The 20,954-nt window shown below is 40.0% G+C and overlaps 1 protein-coding gene across 2 annotated transcripts; it reads right to left on the minus strand.

Annotated features, from left to right (window-relative positions):
- Positions 1–2,376: 2,376 nt before the first annotated feature.
- On the minus strand, positions 2,377–20,577 carry dpydb (dihydropyrimidine dehydrogenase b). 2 transcript variants are annotated; one of them, XM_029524386.1, is made up of 25 exons: positions 20,243–20,272; positions 18,695–18,805; positions 18,504–18,586; positions 17,319–17,406; positions 17,030–17,191; positions 16,527–16,723; positions 16,127–16,208; positions 15,349–15,436; positions 13,431–13,538; positions 12,727–12,896; positions 12,193–12,403; positions 11,824–12,008; positions 10,608–10,823; positions 10,221–10,385; positions 10,060–10,128; positions 9,876–9,959; positions 9,671–9,791; positions 5,745–5,864; positions 4,984–5,126; positions 4,550–4,604; positions 4,169–4,290; positions 3,849–4,001; positions 3,602–3,664; positions 2,790–2,867; positions 2,377–2,688 (listed from the first exon to the last, which is right to left on the minus strand). In XM_029524386.1, exons 1-25 carry the CDS (start codon positions 20,270–20,272, stop codon positions 2,524–2,526), a joined length of 3,069 nt encoding a protein of 1,022 aa, XP_029380246.1. In that variant the 3' UTR covers positions 2,377–2,523. The 2 variants fall into 2 exon arrangements, with proteins under 2 accessions (XP_029380246.1, XP_029380247.1); XM_029524387.1 differs by lacking the exons at positions 2,377–2,688; positions 2,790–2,867; positions 3,602–3,664; ... (9 more) ...; positions 10,608–10,823; positions 12,193–12,403 and having other exon boundaries at positions 11,880–12,008; positions 20,243–20,577.
- Between the last annotated feature and the right edge of the window lie 377 nt (positions 20,578–20,954).

Genomic DNA, 20,954 nt, shown 5'->3' on the forward strand with positions numbered 1-20,954 from the left:
GAGTGGTGTTTTCATCTTTCTGATATCTTTTATACTTTTTGAACAGCGATTGTTTAAGTGTCATGCTCCTCTCACCTCATTTCTGCTGAAAGTTTTAGTTTCCCATATGTGTGTATTGCACGGAATGTTGGTGGCTTACAGTGGAGGACACTTAAGTTAGAGTGTGTCAGTGAGCTGAGGGTTCTCTAAAAATCTATTTTTAAATTGCCCTCACGGGCACATAGTTTAAGGTATACGCCTCATTTTCTCCAAAGTAGTAGAGATTCTTGTCCTCTCTTGAAAAATGTTTTTACTTTAACTGTCAGACAAACCAAATTTGAACTGTGCCCCTCTAAAAGACATGCTCACCCCTCCTCTCTCCTATTACTCCCCATGTATTTTTCTCTGCCTGGAGGGAGAGGAGTTCACATTTTCATGTGTTTTTAAATTGCTCCCGTGTCCACATTTTACATCCTAGAAACACCAAAATAAACACACAGCTTCAGACACTTGTTGTGGCACTCAGCGTCTGCTCGGTTTTCTGATAGGAATTACCATTTTGTCACAAATAGTCTCAAAGTGAGAGGCTCGCTGACAGAAATGAACCTGTTTTCTAATGGGCTTTCTCAGAAGGATGATGCAATCCAAGTTCAGACACACAGCTGCAGTCAGTGATGTCATCAGACTGCTGATCAGCTGTTACTACTGACATTTGTGTTAGACTGCAGGACACACACAGACTGATATAAGGACGTATACAGACAGGCATATACATACACACACAGACGGGGACCAAAAAACGCAGCCAGGCACATACAAAGAGACACAACTATTCAGACATACAGCCCTATACATAGGCACATACATACATACATACATACAGAAACACATATACAGACATACACAGACACAAACACACACATATGCAGAGAGACACGCAGAACACTATGACTATGGCCATCAGTTTGAAGGATTTCTTCTCTGACTCTGATAAATCAATGATGTCATCAGACTCCTCTGATATGAGAGCTGCTGATCAACTGTTACTACTGACAATTGTGTTAAGCCTGCAGAACACACACAGAGACTGATATACAGATGGACTCACACATATTTACAGCAATACACAGTGACAAATATACGGACGCACTCACACACACAGGGAAAATATGCACACGCACACAGGAACGCACATAATGAGACAAACAGAAACACAGCTGACACACACAGACACACAACAGATAGACAGCATTGTTCAGTTTTTACAATAGTGTCACAGGGTGAATGTGTTAATTAAATAGTTCTGTGTCTAAAGACATACGTCTGTTTGTGTATGTTCTCACTCAAACAGATCATAGTCATATCCATCCAACAGCTGAATGGAAAGCAACTGAACTCAGGACTAGAGTTTTGTCAAAGAAGCTTTGCCTCTTATCCAAAGAGCTTCGTCAGTTCCCAACGCCTCGGTCTGACCGGTCTGACCTGTCTGACGCATGCGTTCAGTATATCTGTACATCTGCCAAGTCCCCCGAGTCACTCTGGAAAGTGCCAAGGAATTTTCTAGTTTCAGTTGTTCCTGCCCTGCTGCATTGAGTCGTAGTTCATTCACGAGTCTGCTCTCTTCCGGAGCTCGGTCAGACATTTGTGTGTGATTACACGTCAACATTGTGGCTTTCTGTGTGATGTACATGTTTACTTCAAGAAATGCATCTTTCGTTTTTGTCCAAATATGTTCGCGGTTGCGCCTTTTTTGCCGACGTGCTGTTTGACCTGCCCAGCAGGGGGCCTCGGCGCTACGCCTCAGGCTGGTTTGTGGATTAGTTTACATCTGTTGATTCACATGGATAGTATGGGTAACAGTGAGTTTGGTGAGTGGATGTTTGTTTCATTTCTGTACATTGATAACATCTGTAGTTTACTGTGTAAATGTGTTGATATAGACTGTACAACTTAATTTGTGAAAAAGCACAACAGACGTTACACTTTTGTGATGTTAATTTTCTGTTTATTTATGCAGTCTTACAGATTTTAATGGAGAAAAACTTAAGGAATAAAACTGAGGAGGAAAAGAGACTAAAAGATAAAACATCAATCCTCAACAAGATTTCTGGAGTTTCCTTCTTCACACATTTAACATACAAGAAGAGCACATTTACTTAGAAATAGGCACTCATGACACCATTTGCTGTTGACTGTTGACATTATCTTAAAAGCAAAAGCGGGAATGAACAACTGATCAAGTAATTTGAAGTTGGATTATGTCATATCTATTGAAATGATTACAATGAACCATGGCCTAAAAAAGGCTGGTTACCCTTCACAACGTCACTGAATTAGAGTTAGTATTTCTTTAAATTTCCCCTTAACTCCCTATCTCCTTCTCTACCTCTTTTGAAGTCTGTACATTTACTTTTATCCACAGGAAACAAAATCTAAACCTTCATGTGGAAGATTGATTAATTGTAAAACAAAACCTTATCTCAGACTTAATATTTTTTTTTCTCCATTATTAAATGACTACAACATTTTATTTTAGCCCCCATTTTAGCAGATAGGACTAACTGGTACACCCCTGTTGGGTTGATAGGGTGCTTTCCTGGGAAACATGGTGATGCAGTCTATGATTGGACATACGCTGAGGCACAGAGTGCAGCCTGTACAGCTGTCAGTCACAAAAGGAAGATGGGTTTCTGGATGAAACTGTATGGCCTGGGAAGACAATTGGTGTTTTAAGAGTGAGGCAGATGAGTCTTAAAAAAACAGAGGAAAAGACAGTTGCTCAAATAATTATGTTTATGTGAAGGATGTACCTGGTATCCAGAGTCATTGCAGGTCATGTAACATTTCCCACAGTTGATACACATCTCTTCATCTACTAGAGCTTGGACCTGAGAATATATGGGAGGGCCATGTTTGTGATTATATTAAATTTATTTTATTTTGAAAGAATTATATTTTACTTTTTTACTACTTCTTATGATCCAATCATCAATCCTTCTGGAAATTATTTTATTATAACTCCAGTAACTCCAGTTGTAACCTTGTGAAAAATAATTCTCCAGGAATATTCTTAAAGCGACAGACTTAATAAAGCATTGCAGGTGCCCAGTGCTTTAAAAGCTTCCAATATGGGCCCAAAATTCCAAACAACTTTGTTAGGCATGGCAATAGAGGATTTTCATCATTTAATGATGATTTTTCTAAAAAAAAAAAAATATATATGAAAGTTGTTCAAAGTATGGCTAAGTAAGTTTTGTCTGAATAACTTTTATTGGAAGTCTGTCATGAAAATAAAGTGTGAGCTCCACATCACGGTGGCTCAATTGACATGTACAGTGTGAGTGTTAAAGTCTTGGTATAATAATGGTGAAATATCAGCATAAAAACTGAATAATTATGAAAAACATACTGTCTCCCATCTTCTATTATAATGTTATAATTTAAGTATAGATGAGACAAATGTATCTCTGGTAAAAGCTGCTTTTCTTTGGTTGTATCAGAACCTTTTCTATCTCATGGTTTTGAGATAATTTTTTTATTGGATTATGCACTTGTATACACATGTATCTGTACAACCATTAACATATATAATGATAACATTGTGTGAGAAAGAAATGGGTACCTGCTCCATGTTGTTAAGTTCCTGGTATGCTCCAATGTAACGCAGTGCTCTAGCTATCACATCCTGCAAACATGTGTTACACACGCACATACACACACAGACACAGACACACACACACACACACACATGCATTAGACAAAGAGCATTCATTAAGCATTTACTTGCTTATTGAATTAGTTTTACAAACCAATAAGCAAGCAAAAAAGATCATGATAACCCAGACCTACAAGGTCTATATTATTTGCACCTTGACAGCAGGAACAGGTTTTTTGGGGGTGCCAGTCCGAGTGTTGTTGGTGTCTTCCATTGGATCAGTTTTACCAGTTTCTCTGAGCTGTTTCTTGTACTTTGCAATTGCATCTGTCTTCTTCTTGAGGTATGGACCAAAGCTAGGAAGACTCTACATGTAAACACACACACACACACACACACACACAAATTAACTATTTTGATGAAATATCAGATCAAAGCTCAATACAGCCATTCATTAATTCTACATCATGGCCGTGTTAATAACAGTAGTAGTTATAATGACTGCAATGATGGAATTATTTGTTGCTGTGGTACCTTTCCAACCAGGTCTTCCAGTCTAGGAACTGGTTTTCCCTTCTGGTGTTTCTCAGTTGGAGGAGACTGACCGTCCCAGTTCTTCAGCTCCAGGCTCTTGAGGTACAACAAGGTCTTCAGACCTTACAATAAAACACATCTGTTTACTATTTCATTCTCATCTATTGTTATTGTTAGTTTCCAACATTGGCAACTTTACACAACTGATGAAAAGTTACAACATGAACTTAAATTCAATGTGCAGTGGAATAGAGCTTTTTTGAGATAAACAGGGTAGAACTGGTTCATTGTGTATCATACATTCAAACAATGACATGATTATTTACAATCTCCTGATTCTATTTCACCAAGGGCAAAATGCGGAAGCAGTTACATACATACCTACACAGTAGTCCTCAATTACTGTGAAATCCTGGTTCTGCACTGCGCTGCACACCTAGGGACACACAGATGTTTTCCAAGTACAATGTAGATTTTATTTTTCTTCAGAATCACAGAACTGATCGCAGAAAATAAAATTTTTTTTTAGTTTGCATTTAGGACTGAAGAATGAACCTATCCCTAATTTAGACCAAAACTCTTACAACAAATACACAAAATAGGCAAAGTAATTACGGTAATATAACGTAAAGATAATGACAAAAGGAATTAAATAAAATGCATGAAAACAATTTAAAACAGAAGAGGGGCTTTGGTACACAGACTCCCTTTAAACCTGAACACATATCCCTTAGTGTAATAAACGTATCATGTTTGTATCCATGAACTGTAGCATTGCAGCATTACTGCAGTAGTAACAGTATTGTGGTCATCACCTGTAACACTGAGGCCCCAGCATGGAGAAACTGTAGTCCAGTCTCTGCTGAATCAATACCCCCAGTGGCCAGGATTGGGAAACCAGGAATGGCTTTGGCAATGGCTGACACAGCTTTGAGGGCAATGGGTCTGATGGCATTACCTGCATACATCATTAACATTAATGTTTGAGAGAAGAACCTAATGAAGTGTTAGCTCAGAGTTCACAACATGTGTCTCTTCTGGCAGATAATACTGGTGTCCTGTCATGTTACCTCATGGCTGCTCAAGGGTAAATCTCGAGGACAAGATTATCTATGAAAGGTGACACTGAGTCTGGAAGGTTAAACTCGTGCTTTAGAGGCTTAAACCTTCATTCTATCTAATGACCTTGAGGTGGTAACTCTGGTTGTAAAAATAAATAAGATTGTATTGACATCTATGCCTTTAGTAACATTTTCCTTTTATGGTCTCTAGTTTCCTCCTTTGATGATGCCATGATGCCACAGAGGTTATCTTGGGAATGGCCAATCTGCTAGTCTGTGTGCCAGCCTGGGGGGATTTGAAAGAAATTGGTTCTGACCAGACAGAGAGGCTCTGAGGAAAGATGCATTGTGGGTGTAGGAGCCTGTGTTGATGGAGCTAAGCCAAATTTATGGGAAGGGCACGATATCTGTCTCTTTTTTTTGTATTAGTAAGACCCCTCTAACTCATAACAACTGATAATTAACAGTAACAATTACAGGGAAAGGTGTCTTTGTGTGTTTGTGTGTGTCCTTACCAGACACCCCTCCATAGGTGGTACGTTTTTCCACTCCAACATGTGGCCAAGGGGAGCCATCCCCCTTCAAACCCATCAAACCTGAGACTGTGTTGGTAGCAGTGACTCCATCTGCTCCACCTACAAAACAACACAGCAGTTACAACAATTACATTCTGTATGTAATCACAGGTCGCATTTAATTGATCTACAATGTTTGACCCTTGTCATGTCCTGACACTCTGTGTTGTCTTGCCATTTCCTCTTTTATTTCGAAATTCCTACTCCCCTTGTGTTTCAGTTTGCTTGCCTTTCCTCTTGTACCAGTCTGATTGTCTTTCCCCGCCCTGATTGTGTTCACCTGTTCCCCATTACCTTGTGTATATACAGTCTGTAGCTCCCTTTGTCTGTTTCCATTGTCTAGTTTCCTGATTTATGTTGATACTTTGACCTTTTGTGTCAAGCTTAGCCTTGAGCTTTGTGTTGATACCTTGTCTAGTTTTCTCCAACCATTGTCTGGTGCCTTTTGTTTCCAATTCTACAGTAATTTCCAAGCATTTGCTATTGTTTCTTGTTGCTACTTTCACCAGCCATTTAGTTTGTTTCCTTGAAGAGTGATTTTGAGTTGAGCGAGTCGTGCATTTGGGTTCAGATTCGTACTGTTCTATCAGTACCAAACGGGCAAAATGGACAGCCGACTCAGAAACCCTCAGCAGGAGGAAGTGATGTTTGCCCTGCAGAGCGCAGTCAAGGGGATGGAGAGCAGGCAGAAAGACTTCGAAGCCACCATGGCCACACAAGCGCACCTCCTGACCACCGAGGTGCAACAGGTCCTCAGCCCAGTCACTAAGGACACCCCTATGGACACTCAGTCTCCCTGTGCAGATGGCATCTGTCCACAACACAGCATCTTTTGCCCCCTGAGAAATTCTGACTCTGGAGAATGCAGAACCTTTATTGTGAATTATGAAATCTTCAGTTTCCATGGTTACTGGAACGCAATCCTGCTATAGCCTAGAGCATGGGGAAGGTGTTAGAAGGGGCGAAGAGAAGTCATGATTGAAGAAATGAACTCTGTTCCTGCCACTCACACATGCTCTGCACTGCTGACCTGACGTCTGTACCATGATCTTAGAGAGGCATTTAGCAAAGGCAAAACCACTTCATTGCCTTCTCACCCCTTCTGTGACTGTCCACTGAGGCTGTATTTGATTTCTGGACAGGAGGAGAAAGCTATGAAAGCGTATATTGACTCATCTCTCCAGGAAGGATTGATCCATCCTTCATCTCCAGCAGGTGCAGGCTTCTTCGTCACCAAGAAAGACAGGGCCATCTGGCCATGCATTGATTACAGCCCCCTCAATGACATCGCTGTCAACAATTGGTATCCTTTGCCCCTAATGTTAACAGCTTTTGATCAGCTTCAGCACTCACTCATCACCAGATCGTTACAGCTCTCTCAGCTGTATCTAGTGCGCCAGCTGAACTCCATTGATAAAGTCCATTGAGTTTTCCTCCAAGTAATTGTCACTTTCTCTCGCTGCCACCCACATCTTCACCTCCCCTACATCAGCTCTCTCCACCTGCCATCCGCCATCAGCACCCCAGTTCACTGCTTCCCTGATGCCCCTGGACTCCATTCCCCTCCATCTCATCTTCATTCCAATAATTTTTTATTTTTTTTGTCACTTCCAACTGCGTCTCCATTTTTGGTTCAGCTCACGCCCGTTCCCACAGAACGATCTGGCTAAAAATGGACCCAGCAGACACTCTCCAGCCAGGACACACTCATCAGGAAACACGACCAACTCCTCAACAACCTCATGGGAAGCTCAGTCTCTCCCTCCAGGCAAGGTACTGGTTGGTCCAGCTCACACCTGAAACTTCCTGCAGACAACCTAGCCAAGAGGAAGAAGGCCAACTCCTTCACAGACATACAGGATCTCATAACCACCCAGGTCTCTGTACTGGAGTCTATGAATACAAAACTGGATCTACCAGGCTTCGAGCTGGTGTCTGCTCCATTGCAGCGGAGGTGGAGCAGCTCAAAAATGAAAATGAACCTCTAAAAGAAACTGTCTTAGACATACATCCAGAAATATGCAGGACAATTTCATATGAATCCCAGAGAGCTCCACGGACATATTCACCAAACCTCTGGCATCAGCAAAACATCAGAACAACAATATCAAAAGGTATCCACTCAGCTGTTTCTGAACATAAAATCAATTTATATGATGATGTATTACTCACATTACTTGCAACAACCTCAAAGATCATTACAGGAAGCATATAACTATCTCAAATTTCTCGGCCCACTCTGACTACTCAATGGTCCAGATCAACCCTTCCAATAAGAATGCTTGGAATCCTGCAGACCAAACTTTCCTTCTCCACAGACAATATTAAATACTTGAGGGCAAAAATATCTCACCTAAATTATCAGAGCCAGTACACCTGAACTTTAATCCACTCCTGGAGAAAATCTGTGGGATGCTGGAACAATCTTCCTACCTCTGTGGGGCGTATAGCTATGGCTAAAATCCACAGCAAAGTGGCTCCAGAAGTTAGATTCTGCTATTATAAGATTCCACTCAAACAACAAAAAGACAATTTGCCTATTTACCCTTCAAAAAATAAATCAGATGGTTTGGATGCACTAAATGTCATTAATTACTACTTGGTGAATCAACTGCAATATGTCACAAAATTGATAAATCCAAATTCAGATTATAACTCCTGACTTTAAATTGAACAGGTCGACTGTTACAACCATTCCCATCTCTCCAGAGATCTACACAGTAGCCCTCTGGACATAATCTTGAGCGAGTTCACAGGAAAAGCAGAGCATCCTTCACTTTACCAGTCCCTACCACCACCTGCTTCCCTTCCCCTGTCCATCCTTCCAGATCTTCTCAGTGCTTTATTCCCTCCTATATTCACTGAGGTGTAGCACTGCCCTCCCTGCCACATTAAAGGCCATTTCACTCAAAGATTCACAAACTAGTTTCCAGGGAGGGCTGATGATGGTCACACACACACTGAAATAATAAGCTATTTGGCTGCAAGACTAGTCCACCAATCTCCTAAAAATTTGACTCATCCTGTGGTGTTAAACTATGAGGACAAATGCAGACAGTGTATGTTTACCTGGACGACATCCTAATCTTCTCTTCCAATCTCAAATCTCGTATGAGTCGCATACACCAGGTTCTCCAGAGGCTGCTGGAGAACCATTTGTATGTAAAAGCTGAAAAAAGTGACTTTCATTCCAAATCAGTATCATTCCTTGGCTAAATCATAGCCCTGGGAAAGATACAGATTGATTTGCCTAAAGTTAGCGCTGTGGCTCAGTGGCCATCACCTGATAGCCGGAAGAAGTTCAGCAATTCTTAGGATTTGCTAACTTCTAGACACAGTTTATCAAAAACTTCAGCCCCATAGCAGCTCCTCTTCAGGGTCTCACATCTTCCTAGTGTCCTTTCAGATGGATGCCTCAGCCTGAGGGGTCCTTCCAGCCACTGAAGAAACGTTTAACAACCACCCTGATTCTCATGGTTCCTATCCTGGCCGGCAGTTTGCTGTGGCAATGGATGCTAGCAACAAGGGAGTGGGAGCAGTCTTATCTCAGAGGTTTGAGATGGACAATGAGCTCCACTCCTGTACCTGCTTTTACTTTTGTTCACTTTTTTTAGTCTTGTGAATTTAAGATCACTGGAAAACCCATATGTGCTGTTTCTCTTTTAAATTAAATGTAATTCCGTTATTATCTTTTGGGGTTTTTGCGCCTATTTCCATTGCAATAACTGCAAATTGACTCTTTGCTCTTGAAACTTACTGTTAATATAACCTTAAATTAAAAGTATTTGCCCATGATGCAAAATGTACAGTAGCAGAATTTGTATGAGGAAAAAGGAAGGTAGCAGGTTGTGCTGATTTGTGCTTACCCTCATGAGCAGCCTTGGCAATGTCAATAATGTTGGTAACGTTGGGTGTCAGTTTGGCAAAGAATGGAATGGAAATTGCTGCACGCACCCAGCGACAGATGTTACGCACAAGCACAGGGTCCTAATGACAAAGATACGCATGGCATCGCACTAAATTTCTGGGATTTTCGTGTGTTTATGTTTGTGCATGTGTGTGTGTGTGTACCTGTCCACAGGCCAGTCCCATGCCTCTCTCTCCCATCCCATGAGGACAAGACAGGTTAAGCTCCAGTGCATCCGCTCCTGATTTCTAAACACAGACACATTTATATTTAACACAATCAGATGGACTCTATTACTCTCTCAGTGATAAAGATTATTACTTGCTCCTGATTTGTGATTTGTTTTACCTCCGCCATCTTGGCAAGTACTGTCCAGTCTTCCTTGTTGTAGCTACACATTATACTGGAGATCACCACCTAGCAGAGGGAAATAGGGAAGGGTTGGTTATTTAAATGCTCACTCTCTAGACACCTGCAAAAGATTTGGTATAATATGACAGGAAACAGACATTGTTGGGAAAGTCCTTCTTCAGCTCAGCAACTGACTGACACCAGTAGGCTGCTGTCTTCTCACTGATGAGCTCAATATTTAGGAAGGAGCCCTGGCCGGGACCATACAAATGTCCTGAGGTGGTGCCACGCACAATACGAGGAGACACGTTGGTCACCAAGTCCTGCAGTGACAGGTTTCTAGGATTACTCAGATAATGTGACAGATTTGAAAATAAATATTGTGTATGATTCTGACATTTCTGAGCTTAGCAATATTGTAAATCTTTAAGTAATAGACTTAAAATTAGAAGTAAACTGTGTTAGTGTTTCACTCAGGGCTTTTGTAAATGGATTGATTGAAAACAATGTTTTTGTGTTCTTCCAGTCCAGGTCACTGTGCGTACCTTGTCCAGCCCAAATGTTTTAGTCAGAGCAAAGCCCCATCCTTGTTCAAATGCCCTCCTGATCATGGCTGTGCTGGTGGTGGGAGGAGCGGAGGCCAGGCCAAACGGGTTGGGAAACTTTATTCCACAGACCTCAAGGCTGATGTCCACCCGATCTATAGCACTGTAGAACAATGGAAGCTTTGGAACTGGATCCACCGTCTGTCCATGCAGAGACTGCAGAGGGATGGGAGGGGCGATATTTTAATCACTAATGTGTTTTATGTAGTTATGCCATTATGATCTGGTCTTAAATCCAAAGTCACACTCCAGTAGTCAAGAATGAATCTCAAAAATCTAAGAAAAGGAAATATGGTTAAGAGAATTTCTGGCTGTTGAGAGGAGCTGGATTTATAAAAATAACTGCAGCTATGTATGACCATTCAACTGACTGACGCAGAGAGAGGGCAAGGTCTTGTGCTCCTGCACTATTAGCTGCTGGAGAATATTGTGTTGTGTGTCTCCCATCCTCTCTGATTAGATTTTTGCATTTGAAGGAGAGGCTCCATCTGCACCACCACGTTTTAAAATAAAAACAATCTCTGTCCAGACTGAGCAACTGTTTAAGCTTTGTATCAGAAACATTTTGATACGCCCTCAAAAGATCATATACCACAGAGGTTTAGGGTTTGTATTTGTAGTTTCAGTGTGTGGGTTTCAATCTGAGTCCTTGCTGTTTGGTGCATGTTCTCCCTCCTTTCTCAATAAAGCTGACTGTATCTGATTTCTTATATTTAAGGGGGTTAAATATAACAATCTAAATTAATCAGCATCCATTAACTGTGTGGTAAACAGTGTAAATGGATGAAATACTATGGGTAACGTAACATTAACTTGCACAACTTCACTGTTAGTCAACTGTCAGTGCTTTCACCCTTGTCAAGGTCAATGGACACAATCAGCTTTGTTTCTAAAAGTCTCCCTTTTTGCCTGTTTGCAACTCAAACTAAAACAGTAGTGTTTTCAAAACTGAGTTTTGGAGTGGTTTCTATGGCATGAAAACTTTACATTCATGTGAACAGAGGAGGAAATTTAGCAAGAGAGATAGTCTGAGACAATACGCGAATGAGGTAAAGGAAAGAGAGAGTGAGGATTGGGAGGAAGTCCCTGCATTTGAACCAGATCCATTCAGGGCCCTGGATTTGAAAGATGTGATGAATGATTAAGGCAGATTTACCTGTATGTATCTGTGAATATGCCATGAGGCCTGTTTGCCATCGTTCACTGATTCCACTGTGGTGTTGGCCAAACCTGCGATGTCTCCTCCAGCAAACACCCAAGGCTCACTGGTCTGCATGGTGTCTGTGTTCACCTCCGGTGTACCCCAGCGAGTCAGCTTCAAAGGAGCCATGGCCTCAGTCACTACAGGCATCAAGATGTCATGAAAGATCTGACTGCCTCATAAATGGTCTGCTTTCTTATACTGCATCGATAGGCAAACCGAGGATGCACAAGCTTTTTTACACACGGCTTTGGATTTATTTTCAGTGTTCATTCATTGTAGTTGCAGTAAAACTGTTGATCACTTGCTGTCCTGGTTCATTACCTTGCGGGTCGTTTAGCATGGAACCAAAGGCACTAATGATGTAATCTGCCTTCAGCCTGACAATTTGCTCCTCATCTTCCAGCCAATTGCCGTCCTCCTTCTGCTCAGTGCGACAGAACTGCATCCCGCCAACCCGCCCATTTTTCAAGATGACCTCACAAGGGGAGAGGAAGGGCAGGAACTCACACTGCTCTTCCCTAGCTAGTTCCATCTGACAGAAAACAACATTTGGTCTAAACCGAGCATATAGTTGCATCGTATCATGCTTGCTTTTCTCCTCCTCTGTGCGCTCACGTGTACAGTATTTCAATACATTCACAACAGCATGTTTTTAAGCTCCCATGGACCACCACAAAAGAGACTCAGGTCTTTTTGCCTTTTTATATTGAGAGTTAATTTCAGATCAGAGATCAGTCAGTCACATTTATGATTATAGAGCTGCCCCGGCTGTTGAAATCCAGCCAAAAGCACATAGAGTGTATTTAGTACTCTTCCTTTATCCATCTCTCTAGATGTTTCTACTCATATCCATACCTCTTCAGGAACAGCTCTGATGTTAGTGAATCCCTTCCTGAAGCAGACGTACACTCTCTTGGCTCCGCAGCGAAGAGCTGATGTGGCGCAATCAAATGCAGTGTCGCCGGCCCCCAAAACTATCACTATGCCTCTTAACTCTGGCAGCGAAGAGCGACAGTGACACATACCTGGACAGAGTGAAACAGGCACAAAAAAGTGCTGTGATGACAGACTGTTTCTGACCAGGACATATATGATCTTGTCACCTTGCACTACCAGACTTAGACTCATTTGGATCTGTGCTGCCCTTCACTGTATATTAGTGTATTTTCTTCATTAAACCCTTTTATTGTTATTATACTCTTTTATACTACTTAATTTTGTACACATTTTATCTACTTTTGTACTTGTTTATGCGCTGTACTGTGGAAGCTGCTACAATTTTATCATGCACCAAGTATGATGACAATAAAGGAAATTCTATTCTATGAGATGTCTGACAATGTATGTAAGAATGTGTGGAGTTGTTACTGTGTCCATTAAAACATATGACTAATAAATTACTAATTATAATAATTCAGTTTATTGTTAATGTTGACAAATTATTTCATAGATTCTACTTAAATGAGTAATGTAACCTGATGTAACCAACCTGCTAGTAGAGCAAATATGAACCGATTTACAAAACGGGATTTGTGAATTAGATTTGATTTGGTCTGTACCTTTTTTGCTCGCTGAGGCCACCATGGGCAGAAAGTCTTTGGAAGTGAAGAAACCTTGATCAATGGATAAACCTTGGAAGATTTTAGCTCTGTTGGCCTGAGGAAGACCTGAAGTGAAACAAACATGCAGTTGAGATATTGGAGAAAAGCACACACATTATGATTGTTCGGGTAGCACTCCAGTTCCAAAGGCTCACAGACATTCACAGACATTCACTACGTGATGTAATACCAGCATAACATTTCAGAGCCATGCACACATACATAAGTAGAGGAAGAATTCCAAGGTGTAATAACTCTCCATATATATATACTCTATATACTACAAGCCATATATACTTTCAACTTTACAATGAATGTTCATAAAGGTAGATGTAAAGTGGACCATGGATCTGAAAAGTGAAGCCAATGTCTTAGACCTGTGTTCTATCTAATGACCATTAGGGGGCGGTTGTTAAACTAAATCAGATTCATATTCGGAATACTTTATCGGTCCCAGAGGATAATTCCTTTCTGCAGCCTATCCTCTTCATGTAAACAAATAAGTAAAGACATCCATATCAAATAAACATATCAGTGACAAGTGATAAAAGGGGTCACATGGTGAAGAAAAATCGCATGGTAGTGCAAGGAGCTGATTTAAACATCTGTGCTGACTGCTCTCAGAATTAAGTAGCCAGATAGCAGAAGGAACTAATTAATTTACACAATGATTTTTTTGTTGTTGCCAGGATTAGGAACATGCTGGTGCTGGCCTGGGAACATGAATTCCCTAAATGCACATGATCAGGTCAGTGAACTCTTCCTTCTGCTTTCTGTTTTCTCTGCTTGCTTAGTTGGGCTTTGGTGATCTTGGAGTAGACCTTAACAATATTACTCAGGTAATTTTTGTCAGTCAAAGGCAGCCCACTGAGCCAGCACACAAAATTAAATTTAAAAGACTCTCAATAAATGTTTGTTAAAAGTAACATGGAATGTTAAAACCTAATGAATTTAGCTGCTTCAGTAGATAAACTTCAGTAGTAACTTTGATTGAATTCAATTGTTTATGAACATAGCACCGCTCGCCTCTGGCTTTATTAGCTCAGTAAACATTTTCCCAATGAGTTAATTCTCTCAGTCTCTAGTTTCAAGTCTTCAATTGAACATTTTGAATACAGATTGTAGAGCAGAGAATGTATTCGGGCCTGGTGACTGACAGACTGTGCCACATAATCAGGATAGATTAGAGAGTAGGTCAAATCCAGCCCTCACTCCTCCTCAGCTCCACCTTCTCCTCCAATAATAAATAAATTATACTGGTTTCAAAAAACCAAGATGGACAAGATAGACCATTTAAAACTTGGAGGCTTCAAATAGCATCTCATTAGATAGGGTGTAGGAGATGTCCTTATTACATTTGACTTGTGGCAACAAGTAATATGTCACCGCAATTTGACTCTCCCCCAAAGAAATTTTGTCTGATTTTATGTGTTTGCTCAAAATATATTTGGCAAAAAGCATGTAGTTGTATATTATTTACATACACTTGTTAATTAGATGATGATCTGTGACACATTTACTTGATCTACATGGCCATTTCCAGTATTAGGTTAAGTAGCATTTCTCTTGATTTTGACTGATCACATGATGAAGTGTTGGACTGCAGAGGAAAGATTTGGTCAGCAGTTAAAATACTGCTGTCAGCATTTAGAATGGTGTGACAGTTTGTGTTCAGAAATTGTGGCTTAATTTATACCATATATAGAGTTGCTTTTCTAAATCCAGGGAAACACGTGACCTTCTTGTAAATTGTTTTCATGGAATGTCTAACCTGAAATAAGAGGAAGTGGCCCTCAGCCTGACTCAGACTATGTGATGGGTTCCATGTTTTCTTGCACGTTTGACAGTAAAGTAGGGAGCGATAGACCACACTCACCAATCCCAATAAAGACAGTTTTAAATCCTTCCTCCTTCAGAGACATCAGAGTCATGCCATCCACACCCAGACCCTTCTCACACATCACCTATACACATAAAGACACATACACATCTTTTAACAAGACTGTGAGGGTATGATGTGAAATTTCTTCATACAGTGATACTAATAAATCAAAACAATATGACTATATTACTCTTACAGTTTTGGTCTTCTTTCTTTTACATTAATAACTGTTAAATTCTGATTTTTATGTAGCTTTTTTGACTGTCTATCAACTGTTTTGGGTATTTCTTAAATGCCAATGCCATCGGCTGCCCTCTCCCCTCCCTGATGGACATCTACATGTCCCGCTGCCTCAGCAGAACCAAAGCAATCAGAAAAGACAGCTCCCACTCCGGCTCTGACCTGTCTGACTGGCTGCTCTCAGGGAGTCACTACAGGTGCATTGAGATTCAGACAAACAGCTTCAAGAACAGTTTTTTCTGCAAAACAATAACCACGCCGAACTGTCATATGGACTGACTTTTCATAGATTCTGCAATTGATCAAAACCTCCAATGTGCAATATTACTTACTATATTACTATACTTATACCTGCAATGTATTTAATTGTATTCCCTCTTCTTAAAATTAGGCTCAAACTAAGCAGTCAGACATTACCAAACTATAAAATGCTCTTTTTATTTTGGTATTTTGGGTGAATAGAGGATATTTTGCATCAGTGGGGGAGGCATGTTTAGAACCATAGGAGAATTGTGGAGACAATAATTCATACCTTAACTCCCAGATCCTTCATCAGGTCTATTTCAAACTGAACAACCTCATAGGGGAGACGGAACTGGGGGATTTCTGATGTGCTGCAGTGAAAAAAATGCATTTTCAATAGACATATGATCACTTGTTAACTGTATATGTTTGTGTTGTATATGTCTTGATTATTTCAGCCAGCTTTGAATTCGGTCCTTGCCACAGAGACCCTGTGTCCAAGAAAATCCAAAGCATAAAATTCCCAATTTACTTAACAGTCAAACAATCTTATCACTATTTATTAATTTTAATGTTGTGTATTTTTAAGTACAGTAGTAATTTGTTGCATTTTTACAAGCACTTATATAAATACAGTGCATGTAAAGTATATTACCATAGGATGTATACAAAATATTGTGACTTGCTACCTCAGCCCTCCAATGTACTTCTGTCGCTCAAATATAGTAATGTTGTCATATCCAAGACGAGCCAGAAAGGAAGCACAGCTGATAGATGCTGGGCCACAGCCAATAAGAGCAATGGGGGTGTGGAAAGAAGGTGGCATTTCATTGGATGGTGGGAGTTCAGGATTCCTGATTTGAGCGATGCCCATCTTACGAAACACCTGCGAAATTGACACATATACAAATAAAATTTAGTGTTGAGCCCTTTAACACTATGTGCTCAAGTAATCCAACATGGCTGACTTGGGGGGGCCATAAAATCTGCCTTAAACAGTGTACACGACCAGCAAGGACAAGATGATGGTTAATCATTTATCTTAAGTTGGCTTACATTAGATAACATAGATCAGGTATATGATAATGGTGACACGCACTAAGTGTGATTGGCTGTAACTGACTGCAGTTGTTATATTGTAGAAATATTTAATTTGATGTTTTATTTAGGGTGACAGTTGTGAGTAGTCCACCTCTGTAGCAAACTGCTGTAGCCCCCCAATGTTGATTGGCCCTTCCTCTGAGGCGTACAGGTTGCAACCTCCTACACACAGATCCGATGTGGGGCAAACCATCCCACAGGTCAAGCCCAGGGGGTTGTCAGACAGGATGGCCCGTGCTGCTCCATAGTAATTCTGGAATGACGTATAAAGACAGAGACAGGATTTTTAATTCTTATTAACCTATTATTTGAATGCATTTTTATGAAACATGTTTCTTTGTCATAGGTCTAATACAAAGTGTGTATCATCATTATCATACCTTGTTGGAGATACTTGTTATAAATGATTTGATATCCAGATTAGTTGGGCAACTCTTCTGACAGGGAGCATCTGCACATTTTAGACACCTAAAAACAGAATTGACTGTTATATTTCAGTTATCAGGACCATTTTTAAAAATGAATTTTAGAATTTTTTATGATTTATGATATTTTATAATATTTTTAAGAAATTATTCTTGCTCAGAATCAGAATCAGAGAGGCTTTATTAATCTCCAAGGGACAAACATTACCAAAGTTGAAAAAAAAGGATGTTGTTTATGAAGGTAAGGCAAAACCATTTGCAAGCCTGCAGTCTTATATCTTTGCAATTTTTTTCAACTAAATGCTAACATCAGCATGCTGACTAGTCCTAACATGATGTCTCACAGAACAGCTATTGTTTATCAAGATCAGTGTCTCAATTTTTCTTGTCAGCATGCCAATATTTGCTAATCAGCACAAAACAGTACAAAGTACAACTATTAGTGATGGGTAAGAGGGTAAGAGGTCCAGGGACCAGTAAGAGGAAACATGTTCTCATCTTCAGTTTAAACTTTCATTTGACCTGCAGCGTAGACCCTGGACCGGGACTGAACCTGGGACATTGAGATAGCATGGCATGTGGGCTAATCACTCAACCACACGCTCTTCCCATGTTAAACTCTCTAAATTGAGTTCTTATCACTGTGCCTAAGTGTGGGTTTGTTGTGGGGATTATTGGGTAGTTTTATATCAATTAGGGATATGACATGGGGCCTCATTTATAAAACTGTGTGTAGGATTGTTACTAAAAATGTACGTATGCCCAAAAGGCATGAGTCAGCGTTGGGATGAATTTATGTAGTCATTCCAACTTTTCTATATGCAAAGCTTCTTTGGTTGCTTTGGGTTTCTATTAGAGGATCATTGTGCTCATCAGGTTGCTTAGTAGTGCGCAAATTCTCCCGTCAAGTCAGTTTTTTTTAGATCACAACCTTTGTGTGGAAAGTGACATGTGCCCCATTTTGTGCGTACGCCACCTTTGTAAATGAGGCCCCTGGTGTATTACAAGTGGAAGGTTCAGTTGTGGTATCATAATTTCTTACTAATTGTCTGCAGTAGTCCAAAAACCAAAAGGAAATTCTCAGTTACTTTTCCACAAGGTACTCTCTGCCTTAAAAATAGTCATTTAATCAACTCTCACCTCATCGCTTCTTGTAAAGCTCCACGCTCACTGAGTGTTGTGTGTTTGATATCATCAAAGTTGTTTTCCAACTTCACACAAGACTGAAAGAGAGGATAGTCAGGGAGGAACACAAACAGGCGCATAATAACAAGGAGGAGACTAAACACGATGACTAAGATAATTATGTGTGTTTGTCTGGAATGTCTTACATCACAGTTCCTCTCAGGGTTTCTTTTCCAGTGTTTCTTTTCTTTCTTCTTGTTTGCTGTGGATATGACCTGGGCATGAGTTTTCACCCTTGGGTTCAGAGCCAGGATGCTCTGTAAAATATCAGAAAAACATCAGAAAAGGGGACAATACTTTAAATCTCAGACTCCCTTTCAAAGAACTGTTTTCGATAGTTTGAGAGAATTTTTTTGATGGCCGGTTTTCTTTTCTTTTTTAACCCCCAAAATGTGTTACTTATAGAAGCTAAAACCCGCTTTGATTTCTAGTTTTGTTTTTATTTAGGTATCAGAAATGCATTAATTAAATATCTCAGGATACCTAAATTGAACCCATAACTTAATAATCATGATAGCTGTTAATGATAAAGGCAAGTTTATGACTAGGTTTATGGGTCCGTAAAAAATCGGATATGAACCCACATGTGCAACCTCAATGTTATGTCAAGGTCTTTCCACTGATAATCTGTAAATGAAACAGAATGATTTCTAGCCAAAGCTTTGGAATTGTTTATCATAAATGGATTTTTGAGCTCTTATGTCTGTATTTTAAGTTCAAAAATCATGCGAACCAAAACCTTGGTTCGCATGACACAGCCTTTAATATTATGTCAAGATATTTTAATGAATCATGCAATAATGAAATTAATTGAACTTAATTTATTTTATTTGCAAGTATTTTTAAATTGATGGAAAAAAAAGCAATCTCAATGTTGCTTTGCATCTGTTACCCAGGAACCACGGTTCTTTTACTTTATGAGATAGACATCTCCTGGGAAAACACTGAAACTATGGAACATTCTCAGAAGTTTGCTTATTTAGATGGTTGGGGTTATGGCAATAATATAATAACCTGAGGAGTCAGTTCACTGTGGACAGACAAACTGATCTTTGATAAACAGAAGCAGAAATGTAGAAAAACTTAATTGTGTGCCCAATACTTGCAACATGTTTCAACATTTACAGTTATCATTTAATGCATGATATTACGATTTGCTTGATACAAGAAGAATTTCAAGATCTAATAAAATACATGTTAAAACAGAATTTTACACATCAACTATTGCCCCATCTCAACATGTGCCCACCACAGCCTTCACATTGACAATACATCACTTATCTAAAGCTTTTGACACATGGTCCGTAATGCATGGCTTGTTACATAACACCATAAAACCATATTATAACTGCATAGCATGAGATTTTATTCTCTTAATCCTCACAGATACAATGCATGAATGCGGGAGAGCAGCATATTGTTAATGAAAGAATAAGGCTTGCAACTGAGACTGATTCCTTTGGCCTTTAAAGCTGCTTTCAGGAACAAGCTATTATTCAAATATAAAAATCTATGTGTAGTGCATGGTCCCTGTTATAAAACAAATTATCTTGTAAATGTGTTTCCAGCCAACACAGAAGGCTATTTGGTGCACAGTGTCATGATTTGTAGATTAACGATATGCCTAAGAATGGAAAGTAGAGAATACTGTTGAGAAAGGAAGTAAAACATGGCAAATACACACAGTAATTTACCTCAATGTCTGGAAGATCTTTACTCAACATGTTGCTTCTGATCTGCTATCAGATATTTGCTGAGGGCCTTTTCTGCGGCGTCCTACTGGTTAAATGCCTGGATTAGAAGTCTGAAGCACTGTCCTGGACTGCTCTTATCAAGCCCTCCCTTTGCACGGCAAAGACATAAGGCAACAGGCTCCCTGGGAAAAACCAGCTCTGACTTATAGAGCTGCTATCTGTCTCTGAGTTTCAAAGTTCAGCGGAACTTGACCGTGAGGACAGGTTGCCAAATGCATTGCCCTTGAACTGAAAGGACGAGAGGAAACTTTGTTGTGAAAACTCCACCTCTTGTGAAGGGAGTGAGCTCTGCATGTTTAGCTTTCGCTTACGCATTCCTCTATTTAACTCCTCCCTTTCTGACTCAGAGACCTATATCTACTTCTCTTCCTCAAAGTCTCTTCGCACTTGACCTCAATGAAGTCTTTATGTACAATAATAATACACATATAATATGCACAAATTGCACATTCCCTTTTCACTCCCTGCATAGGGACAAAAGTGGTCAAACACAAGGCAATAACACTCCTCAAAAAGGATGCAGACAATCTGACAGAGAGCTGGGGAAGACACTGGGCATATACACACAAGGAAATAGAGACACAGTTGAATGACATTAGGGTGGGGACAGTCATCAGGGAAGGAAGAAAACAGGAAGTAAAACACCCAAAGA

This window comes from Echeneis naucrates, chromosome 17 (assembly GCF_900963305.1).
Source record: "Echeneis naucrates chromosome 17, fEcheNa1.1, whole genome shotgun sequence".
Classification (NCBI taxonomy): domain Eukaryota; kingdom Metazoa; phylum Chordata; class Actinopteri; order Carangiformes; family Echeneidae; genus Echeneis; species Echeneis naucrates.

Excerpts from the sequence above, each read along its gene's own strand:
- dpydb (XM_029524386.1), bottom strand. The coding sequence starts at position 20,272 with ATGTTGAGTAAAGATCTTCCAGACATTGAG. Across the intron at positions 10,386-10,607 it reads AAACATTTGGGCTGGACAAG|GACTTGGTGACCAACGTGTC; the intron begins GTACGCACAGTG and ends CTGTCACTGCAG. Across the intron at positions 4,002-4,168 it reads TGGAAGACCTGGTTGGAAAG|AGTCTTCCTAGCTTTGGTCC; the intron begins GTACCACAGCAA and ends GTTTACATGTAG.